Genomic DNA, 11,731 nt, shown 5'->3' on the forward strand with positions numbered 1-11,731 from the left:
AATTTCATTTTTCAACTTAAAATAATCTTCAGTATCATGCCCAGGTACTTTGGAATGATACACACATCTTTTTAATGGCATCAAAATACTATGAGGGATGTTCAGGAACCCTTCCATCAATCGGGTATATCAATCCTACTCTTCTCAATCTTTCGAACAACTGGGCCAGAGGCTCAGTAATCGGGGTATAAGTTTTAGGACCCTTCTCTTCAATGTTGGGACGAGGGTGTGGTGCATAGGCAGGTCTGTTCTGGTAAGTAGTGGTTTAGACAGGAGCATATGGTCGTTGTGGGTTTTGGTTTTTGTTGGCTCTAGAAGGGTTGTATTATGGTTGAGGGTGGTAATATGGCTGGGTATTATAGACTGGAGCATAAGTGGGTGGGGTGAGTGGTTGTTTTGGGAATAAGAGGTGCTCCCATGATGTGGGTTGGGTTCGTAGTAAGGGACGACTGCTGAGACCTCATCTTTCTTCTTCTTTCAGCTACCGATTCACCCTGACTGGATGGCCTTGCTGGCCGCTTGCAATGCTACCATGGATTGTACTTTACCAGATTTTATGCCCTCTTCTAAGAAATCTCCCATCTTGACCAACTCAGGGAACTTCTGTCCCATCATTCTCATCATCTTTTCAAAGTATATTCCCTCATGGGCTCTGATGAAATACTTGGTCAGTTCATTGTCATCCAGCGGAGGTTGTGCCCTAGCAGCCTCCGACCTCCACCGTCGTGCATATTCTGTGAATGACTCGGATGGTTTTTTCTACAGGTCACTAGTGCGAACTGATTAGGAGTGATCTCAGTGTTGCACCGAAAATGATTCATGAAGTCCTCCGGTATATCTTGCCAAGTTCTCCAATTTTGCGGATCCTATCGAGTATACTAGGTGAGTGTTTGTCCGATCAAACTTCTTATAAATAACTTCATACTTAGCTTCTCGTTCCTCCCCACTCTGACTAACTTGTCACAATATGCCCTCAAATGCGCGTGAGGGTCCCCGTCCTATCGAAGATATCAAACTTTGGGAGTTTGTACCCTGCTAGCATATCCACATCTGGATGAATACACAGATCCTCATAGTCCAAACTTTCACTTCCCCGGGCATCTGAGCGGTACATCCCCGCTCATGTGTGGCAGCATGTGCCACAAGTATGTGCTGGTTAGTGGTGAATGTGACTCCGTAACGAGGAGGGGTAGTTGCATTAGTGGTAATAGGCGGGTTCTGTGATGTCTGAGTATATTGTGGTACGTAAGGAGTGTGGATAGAGGGATTTGGTTGGTTAGTGTGGGTTACTAGAGGTATGACTTGAGTAGTGGGAGTTCAAGTTGGGGTGTGGTTATTTTGGCGTGATGTGGAAGGAAAGTGGTCCGGAAGTGAATCCACAGAAGGAAGTCTAGGTGGTTGAGAAAGTGTTGTCACGGCCAGGTGCGCCACTTCTCTGATATGTTGTACCTCCTCCCTTAAGGATTCCATTTCTTGGGCCATCATGTCCACGTGTTCATCATTCCTAGTATTGTCTTTTTCCCCCGATCACCTTGGGTTGTCGGCTATGACCAAAGCATGTTCAGTTGGGTCTTCTGTGGCTAATATCTTTTCCCTTCACCTCAGATTGTATGGTGGCTCCGCCAGTTTTGGTCGACACAAACCAACTTCCTTTCTTTTTAAGGGTAATAATAAAGCAAAGAAAATTAAGAAGAAAGAAAAAAAAAGGAACAAGAGTCAGTTTCTTCATTTATACGAGCAAGAAATCACACAGAGCAGATAATTTGTGCATTACAACTAGCGCGTTCCTAGAATTTGCGGGGACCTCTCATTGCTGGAGGTAGGCCTAATTCACAAATATTTAACAAAAGGAATTTCTGTTCATTGATAATTTGGACTGATACAAGCAGGAACAAGGGTTACATCACTGTTTCATAGAACTACATGGGCCTGGGCAACTTGCACTTTTGAAAAGTAAAAGTGAGAAACTAAGGAATAAAGGTACAAAGCGGGAAAAAGGGGAAATCAACCAATTCTAATAACCATCCCCTGAGTCGTTTCCCATATCCTTCTCTTCTTCTGGCTCCCCTTCTGGTTCCTCCCCCGGGTCTTCCTCAAACTCATCATCATCATCATTGAATTTAGACTCCTCCCCTGGATCTTCTTCTGGCTTTGTGCTTGATTCTATCTGGATGCACTTCACTACCTGATTATCGTCTTCAACAAGTGGCAACATGTGGTCAATGGATCCTGGGACCACCTGACGATGTATTGACATGGTCATAAGATAATGTGGCAAGATCTCATGATAAATCTACAAACCACCCACCGCATCCTCTAACCAGGCTCTACCCTCTCTGCTGGACCGGGCCAGTTCTTCTTCTTCGCTAATCCAGACGTAATACTCAGGCGTACACAACGATTTTTGACCCATAAGCATTGTTATCAGGTCATCCCACTCTTCTTGCAGCCTTCTTATCCTGGGAATTAGGATCTGTCCATTATACTCATCCCTGTATAGTATTGTCCTTATCCACAAGGGCACATCTTGGATCATCCTGAACTATCAGAGGACTCGCATGGGTGAGTATGGTTGAATGCCTTCACGTCCAATCTATTCAATAAATTATTTATGAGGAGTCCTCAAGATTGCCCTTCCACCTAACCAAGAGAGTTTCCAGTTGATCCATTCTTCTATCAGATTGGTCAGCATTTCCCTCCATTCTTGTTGCCCATGTGGGGAGATCCAGTATTTCAATCTTTCATTGTGGTTGTAGATCATATTGCTGACGCCCACAAAGTAATCGATGGTGGCCTCTCGCTGTAAGAAATCTTTAGTAGCCCAGATATGAAGCAGCAAGTTACAACCTATAAAGAAATCATACCCCCGTTCATATGCGGACAAAGCTCTCAGCATCTTAGCTAACACCATCGGCACCAAAGTAGCTTGAAGATTGCCACAGAAGGTTGCTAGGACCACTGGTAACAGGTTGATGTTGTCGCGCCCCTCTTTCTCATGAAATCGGGTTTCGACATTGACAACTCTTTTAAAAAAAGGGAGGAAGCGTTATTAAAACAGAGAGTCGCCACCTAACAGATTAAGGTGCGTTAGGGCACTTAGCTGCAAATGACTCAGGTTTACTAATTTGCGTCACCAAAGATCGGGTAAGGACTCAAATTACCTCGAGGAGAAGGTGTTAGGCACTCCTCGAGGTCCACAACGGTGAGTCCCGGCCGAACTTAAATCATGTGAATTAGTCTAAGAGAATAGAAACATAAAGAAAGAATTATTTTAATAGGAGTGGGGAGTCCTAAGATTTTTAGCCTAAAGGATCACCTCGTGCAACATAAATAATACTTCGTAACTCCCCCAAGACGAGGGTGTTACTCATATTATTCAGCAGGCACAGACTATCATCTCCTGCTACCCGATTACTATCTTTAAGTTATTTACCTAAAGAGCTCTAATCAATTCTAAATCGTACCCTATACGTGCACTACCCGTCCCTTGCCTATGGCCCAGGAGGCATTTGGACCTCTATTTTCGGATGGTTCTAGACTTAACTTAGGTTGTTCAAAAATGATAAAAACTAGGCGACATACAAAACAAATTGGACTTTCATGTAAAAGAAAATAAGGGCTCAGGTTAGCCTCCACACTTAGGCAGCAAATGCACGCAAACGAATTAGGCGTTTTGACAGTTTCAACAATTGAAGTGGTTAGGCCCTATAAACATGATTACTATATGATTCTGCACTTTAATCATGCAGAAGTTATGCAAAGTAATTTCTAAGTGATTGCGCAGTTGTCTACTGCTTATAAGTATAAGTGGTTGAAACCTATAAACATGCTATCTAGGTGATTCACGCAGTAACTAACAATGGTAATCACATGAATATGTTCAGAATTGCTTAATTGAGTCCTATAGGCATGGTTTCTAGAATGGTAATTAGCACAATGTTGAAAACTCTTAAAGAAACGAGCAGGGCGATAATTAAAGCGAATTCAGACTCTATAGGCATGATTTCTAGAATTAAAACTAATTTTATATCATATAGGCATGATTTCTATAATTAAAAACTGATTTTAGATCCTATAGGCATGGCATCTAATATGTAGATTAGATCGTAGGTAAACAGAATCCTATGCACACATTGAGATATTAATCATTCAATATCCTATAAGCATGGTTTCTAACAGGTAAAAGCATAACACATTTGAACCAAATAAAGAACCTATAGGCAGGATTTGTAATGCATATTTGAGCAAAGTAATGAACCTATAAGCAGGATTTCTACCCATTTCAATACAAGTGTAAGATAAAACCCCTTTCCTAATTTCATTAATACCCCAAAATGTTATTACAAGAATTATTACAGATCAGAATGAATGGAATAAATTACAAAGTAGAATAACTACAGGGAGCCTACAGCAGGCCCAAAGATATACCTAGCCAAGCCAAGTCTTCATTCTCATGGCTCATAACAGCCCAAAATTACATCTTCATGGACATAAGGCAGCCAGGAATTAAGTGATTCACCCAGTGGACATAAAACAGAGTTGAGCATATCGAACCAAGACCCTAGTGTGCCAGAGTTCCCAAGGGCTTCAAGAACCCAGGGCAGTGCTCACACTAGCGAGGTTAACAGAGATAATTCAGAGGAGAGACTAGGGACCAAGTCCTAGTGTGAGGGTCTCAAATGAACCCTGAGCAGTGCTCACACTAGGGAGGTCAAAGGATAGAACCTATGTAACCCTGGCTTTCAGCCGGCTAAGAATGGGATTCAAAGAGCTTAGGTGACAAGTGAAAGAAGGGACCAAAGTTGAGAAACATGAATTGGGGGATTTAAACAGACACGACCAAATTGAGCAAACAAAGAAAACAGTTAAATAAATCACAGAACTTTAAAAAAGCAAGCTGAATGTAAATTGAGAAATAGGTCCCACACTTAGCGCAGAAGCAGTCATATGCTGAAAAGAAGTTGATAAAAGAAAATGTTTGCAGGATTGACAAAGATTGTTGTACACAGGTGCAAAACAGGTTGAAACATGGTTGAATTATGCTAAGTACACAACCTTGTATTATTACCAAGAAAACAGGACAGCATTGTGATGGGTCAAATAATCATAGAAATAGCAGGGCATTATGTTAGCACAGGGGTGAGATTACAATCACAAATTAAGACACATATGAAAAACTATTACTACGAAGTGGAAGGTAAAATCATGTCAAATAGCAGATATAGGCATTCAAGCTGTGTCATACTGGTCTAATTAGCTAAAGATGATCCGATTATAACAAATGTTTAGCCTAACATTGCAAAGTAACAATTCAAACATGATGAGACAATTGTTCCAAATCACAAGCAAACACCAGAGGTGTATGGGGTCTAGTGATCATGTTGAGTGACACAATAGCGGAGAGGCAGATTATGACTAACAATGAAGGTCTTAACACATGCTAACACAAATGTGATGCATCCACTACAGGGATTCAGGACAAAGTAAGTAAACATGTTCATGAGCATTCAGGAGTCAATTCACTAACTGAATAAACCTTAAGAAGTTCATATTAATCAGGTTAGGAGTAGATAACTTCAGAACTGGTAGCATTAAGAGCAGTTAAATGCTAAGGAGACTAAAAGCATATAAAGTTGACAGAACGATGCCTAAACATAACTCAGAAGCATATTGAACCATGGATTCAGAAGTAAGAACACATACAAGTCAGAGACACGTAAGGATGAAATTGCAAAAGTCAAGTGACTTACCAGTTAAGCAAAAATGCATAAAATAACAGAAGTCCACAATATTCTGAATAGCAAGATCTCATAACTAAATGGCCTTGGCTTTCAGCCGGCCAAAATCAGAGTATAGAATGCAATATCAGAGTAAAGCTTTAGATCTAGTGAGGCTACTGTGAAAAAAAAAGTGTCCTCTAAAGGGAATGGGGGAAGGGTTTATATAGTGTAGAAATCGAACACATAGACATGGAAAACAAATTATTCAAATGCAAACAAGATAGAAAGAAAATATTTCGGAATCAATTAGAAGCGATTTTAGAGCATAAATTAGAGAATCGGTAAATCAACAGGGAAACACACAAATAATACCAAAAATACAAAAATCGTTCAGAGTCATATTTAAGGTAAAGAATAAAGTAAAAAATAGGGAAAGATAAGGAAAAAGAGTAGTCAAACACATAAAAGGAAAAATATCAAGTAAGAATCGGTAAGAAACAAAGGGGAATTCAAACCCTAATTGGCAGAAGTCGAAGATTGGCTGAAATCTCGGCTAATCGGACCCATATAGCCATGGTTGTGAAGTATATGGACGAGATACATGTCCATATTCAAGTAGTAAAGAGGAAATGATCAAAATCTGAGGTGTAGTACTTGCCATGTTTAGGCAAGTACTAAGAGGTAACATAGAATCGTAGGTGATGGTGGTATAATACACAAAAGGTAAGAAAATCATGGAAAAATCCATGATTGAGGCAGATTCGGAGTGGTTTTTTGAGAGGTGGTGTGTTAGGGTTTTTAGAGAGGAGAGAATAGAGAGGCGGCGGGTTTGGAGGGAATGGAGTTAGGGTTTAGGGTTGAGTGATATAAGGAAAGGAGGGAGTCGTTTGTGAGCCGTTGATCATTTTTAATCAACGGCTGGGATTTGAGAAGGGGTCGGGTTGGGTTTGGACTGGGTTGGGCCATTTAGGATTGGGCTGGGGTTATTGGGCCAAGGTCTGGGTAGTCAGGTCCGAAATTAGGAGGAATTTAGGGCTAGATTTTAAATATCCAATTTTAATCAAATAAATAATTTATAAAAGTAATAAATAAATAACAAAAATATCATTTATGCATAAAAATGATTAAAAACAATTATTTAACATTATAAAAATATAAAAAGTTATTTTTTGTATAAATAATGTAATTATATGTAAATATGGGCTATTATTGCAAAATGTGCAATTTAGCCCTAAAAATGTGAATGTAATTATACGAAATGCAATGAAAATATTTAAAACCTCATATTGGTATAAATGATAAGTTTTGATGATTAAATCATCATAAAAATAATTTGGTGGGTAATTATTGGATATTTATATAATAAAATATAGAAATAAATTGATTTAAAGTCTTTAAAAATCATGAAAGGTTATGAAAAATACTTGTGTATGCTTGTAAATCGAATGATGATACATATGCACTATTTTGTGTGTGTATATATATATATATATATATATATATATATATATATATATATATATATATATATATATATATATATATATATATATATATATATATTTGGAAAAATATGAGGGAAAAATTGGGCATCAACAGCTGCCCCTCTTTACCCTGGAAGGATGAAAGAGTTGTCGGGTAAAGAAATGATGACTGATTTTGACCAAATGGGGTGATTTGAAAAAATGTAGGCCGCACTCTGGTCTCTGATCTTCCTACATATCCCTGGTTTTACAAGAATCAGGCCACGTATAGTTCTGGATCCAACGGTGGAACGAACCGATTAAGTTATTGTAAGAACGGACAAAATATTCTAGATAGGACAAATCCGGATTGAGAATGGTTATAGATACTTGAGTAGGTATCAGATGAGAATGGGTAACGGACGATGATCGGTTACGTTTGAAATAATTGTAGGGTATGGACGTTGAATGGAAACTGGAGCGAAGATTGCTCCCGTTAGGATAACGGTTACTTCCTGGATCACCTGCAAATTCAAAACACGATGTATGCACATATATATATATATATATATATATATATATATATATATATATATATATATATATATATATTGATTATTGCAAGAATTTAAACATGATGCAAATTCCCTCTGAACCATGGAGATCGTCTTTGGACGGTGAGGATGATGTCCTTAGACCATGGCGTCCCGGGCCATGAGTTGTGAGATAGGGGATTCGCATGCGATGAAATGATGTTCTCGGGCTATGAAAATGGTGCCTCTGAACCATGAAGCCTTTGAATAATGATGTGCAATATTAAGAGATCCTCAAGCCATGGCATGGCGTCTTCCGGCTATGAAGATGATGCCTTCGGACTATGACGCCCTCGAAAAATTTGGCTATGTATCAGCCCATAAGATGCAAAGACATGATGCTTGAGATAAGACAAGACAGAGCTTAGTCTTGTGTAAGGTCGGAGGCAGAGCTCAGCCTCGAGAGAAGAGAATGATGTAAGGTTTTTGGAATAGAGCAACATTTGTGGTCATGCAAGGAGAGAGACAATGCTTAGTCTCGTTGGGGGGGGAAGGCAGAGCTTAGCCTTGTGCAGTTGAGAGGCAGGGCTAAGCCTCGTGCAAGATTTGAGACAATGTTTAGTCTCATGCAATGGGAAGGCAGAGCTTAGCCTTATGCAATTAAGGAGGCATGGCCTAGCATCATGCAAAGATTTGAGACAATGCTTAGTCTCATGCAATAGGAAGGCAGAGCTTAGCCTTGTGCAATTAAGGAGGCAGGGCTTAGCCTCATGCAAAGATTTGAGACAATGCTTTGTCTGATGCAATGGGAAGGTAGAGCTTAGACTTATGCAATTAAGGAGGCACGGCTTAGCCTCATGCAAGGTTGAGATAGTGCTTAGTCTCATGCAATGGAAGGCAATGCTTGGCCTTATGCAGTTGAGGAGGCAGGGCTTAGCCTCATGCAGGATGGAGACAATGCTTAGTCTCATGCAAATGGAAGGCAATGCTTAGCCTTATGCAGTTGAGGAGGTAGGGCTTAGCCTCATGCAAGATGGAGACAGTGCTTGGTCTCATGCAAGGGGAAGGCAATGCTTAGCCTTATGCAGTTGAGGAGGCAGGGCTTATCCTCATGCAAGATTTGAGACAATGCTTAGTCTCATGCAAATGGAAGGCAATGCTTAGCCTTATACAGTTGAGGAGGCATGGCTTTGCCTCATGCAGGATGGAGACATTTCTTAGTCTCATGTAGCGAATAAATAATAAGTGATAGCGGAGTATTTATTAGCTGTGGATGAATTCGGTAGCCTTGTTGTTGTGAAGACAGTTATTCTAAGGTGCGCACATACTGGCGACTATCTCTTGTTCCTGCATTCAAAGAAAAATTGTGAGTTTTGCGGGGGAGGTTGGTTCGTGCCTTTGTCTGCTTGCTTTGCTCTGTTCCGCATTGAAATCCTGTCCGAGTTACCATGGGTAGCATATGGCTAAGAATAAAGTTTTCGAAAAAAAATATGCATGCATAGTTATTGAAAACATAGTAATGTGCAATTTAAAAATTGATTAGATGAACCAATAACTGCGACATTGTTAGAGACATTGCGACCTTCCTGCCATAGAATTTTGAGGGTCCTCCTCAAAATTCTATCCCAGTTACCTAGACAAATCTCTGGTTGTTCCGCATATAGTGCCATTGGCTGAACTTGCTTCGGAATTTTGAGGGTCCTCCTCAAAATTCTGCCCCAGTTTCCGATTATAGGGAAAATGGAAATTTTATTGTATTGTGACTGAACCCACAAGGTTATCTACGTATCCCCTCTTAAACGGGAATCAGGTCAAGTGTAGTTCAATTACATCATATGAAGAAATGCAAAAAGTTTAGACATAGTATCTTTTGACTGCATCTGAATTAATAGGCTTTGGCCAAATTTCTCCATCCATTTCTACGAGTATGAGTGCTCCTCATGTTAGTACCCTGTGAACCATATAAGGCCCTTGCCATTTGGGTGAGAATTTTTCTTTGGCTTCATCTTGATGTGGAAAGATCCGTTTCAGCACCAGCTGCCCCGGTGTGAACTGTCGAGGTTTGACCCTTTTGTTGAAAGCTCTAGACATTCTTTTCTGATAAAGCTGACAATGACACACTACATTCATTCTTTTCCAATCTATGAGGGCTAATTGCTCATAGCGGCTCCTTATCTATTCTGCATCACTGAGTTCAGCTTCTTGTATGATTCTCAAAGAAAGAATTTCTACCTCGGCGGGGATGACGGCTTCAGTACCGTAGACCAATAGATAAGGAGTTGCCCCGGTTGACGTGCAGACTGTGGTGCGGTATCCCAATCAGGCAAATTGTAACTTCTCGTGCCATTGCTTGTGATTCTCTACCATCTTCCTTAGTATTTTCTTAATGTTCTTGTTGGCGGCCTTAACGACTCCATTCATTTGGGGTCGGTATGTTGTGGAGTTTTTATGCTTGATTTTGAAGGTTTCACACATGGCTTTCATTAGATCACTGTTGAGATTGGCGGAATTGTCACTGATAATGGATTCTTGAACCCCGAATCGACAAACAATACGGTCCCTAACAAAATCTGCGATGACTTTCTTGGTTACAGCTTTGTACGATGCAGCTTCAACCCACTTTGTGAATTAGTCGATGGTAACTAGAATGAACATGTGCCCGTTTGAAGCGGTGGGCTCGATCGGTCCAATGACATCCATTCCCCAGGCAGCAAAAGGCCAAGGTGCGCTTGTTGCATTAAGTTCATTTGGAGGTACTTGTATCATATCTGCGTGTATCTGGCACTGATGACATTTCTGAACATACCGGATGCAGTCTGTTTCCATAGTCATCCAAAAGTATCTGGCTCTGAGTATCTTCTTGGCTAGGACGAAACCATTCATATGTGGGCCGTAGGTTTCGGCATGTATCTCTTCAAGCAGTTTGGAGGCTTCTTTGGCGTCAACACACCGTAATAGCCCCAGATCATGAGTTCTTCTATACATAATTCCTCCGCTCTGGAAGAAATGGTTGGATAACCTCTGAAGTGTGCATTTCTGAGTGTGGTTTGCATGCTCTGGATATTCTCCTTTTGCCAAATATTCCCTGATATCATGGAACCATGGATTCCCATCTGTTTCTTCTTCAATATGAGCGCAGTAAACTGGCCGATTATGGATTCTTACCGGAATGGGATCGATGAAGTTCTTGTCTGGGTGTTGTATCATAGATGACAAAGTGGCCAGTGCATCTGCGAATTCATTCTGGATTCTAGGGATATGTCGGAATTCTATCTACGTGAACCTCTTCATCATCTCTTGTACATGATGCAGATATGGTAGTATCTTGGTGTTCTTTGTAGCCCATTATCCTTGTACCTGGTGCACCAGCAGGTCTGAATCACCAATCACTAGCAATTCCTGGATATTCATGTCGACAGCCAAATTGAAACCTAATATACAGGCTTCATATTCCGACATATTATTGGTGCATGGAAACATGAGTTTTGCGGACACCGGATAATGTTGACCGGTTTCTGACACCAAAACTGCTCCGATACCGTCTCCTTAGAAATTTGCAGCTCCGTCAAAAAACATTCTCCAACCGTCGTAAGATTCAGCAATATCTCCTCCTACGAAAGACACTTCTTCATCAGGAAAATTCGTTTTCAGTGGTTCGTATTCTCCTCCTATAGGATTTTTTGCAAGATGATCTGCGAATGCCTGTCCCTTGACTGCCTTCTGAGTTACATAGATGATGTCAAACTCACTCAACAATATTTGCCATTTGGCCAGCTTTCCTGTAGGCATAGGCTTATGAAAGATGTACTTCAGTAGATCCATTCTCGATATGAGATATGTGGTATAAGAACAAAAGTAATGCCTCAATTTCTAGGCTATCCATGTCATAGCACAGCAAATGCATTCTAGCAAAGAATACCGTGCTTCATAGGGTGTGAACTTCTTACTCAGGTAATATATGGCCTGCTCTTTTCTCTCTGTCTCGTCATGTTGTCCCAAGACACAACCGAAAGCC

The 11,731-nt window shown here is 40.5% G+C and overlaps 1 protein-coding gene across 1 annotated transcript; it reads right to left on the bottom strand.

Annotated features, from left to right (window-relative positions):
* Nucleotides 1–489: 489 nt before the first annotated feature.
* Nucleotides 490–11,175, bottom strand: LOC138906168 (uncharacterized). Its single transcript, XM_070194693.1, has 6 exons — nt 11,074–11,175; nt 10,523–10,989; nt 2,646–3,023; nt 2,309–2,492; nt 2,023–2,239; nt 490–734 (listed from the first exon to the last, which is right to left on the bottom strand). Exons 1-6 carry the CDS (start codon nt 11,173–11,175, stop codon nt 490–492), a joined length of 1,593 nt encoding a protein of 530 aa, XP_070050794.1.
* Between the last annotated feature and the right edge of the window lie 556 nt (nt 11,176–11,731).

This window comes from Nicotiana tomentosiformis, chromosome 2, assembly GCF_000390325.3.
Source record: "Nicotiana tomentosiformis chromosome 2, ASM39032v3, whole genome shotgun sequence".
Taxonomy (NCBI): Eukaryota; Viridiplantae; Streptophyta; class Magnoliopsida; order Solanales; family Solanaceae; genus Nicotiana; species Nicotiana tomentosiformis.

Bases quoted from the DNA above. Each gene is read 5' to 3' on its own strand.
- LOC138906168 (XM_070194693.1), bottom strand. From the start codon at position 11,175: ATGTCGGAATATGAAGCCTGTATATTAGGTTTCAATTTGGCTGTCGAC. The intron at 10,990-11,073 runs GTACAAGGATAA...AGGTTCACGTAG, and splicing joins CAGACCTGCTGGTGCACCAG to ATAGAATTCCGACATATCCC. The intron at 735-2,022 runs GTTATTAGAATT...AGTCATTCACAG, and splicing joins GGGAAACGACTCAGGGGATG to AATATGCACGACGGTGGAGG.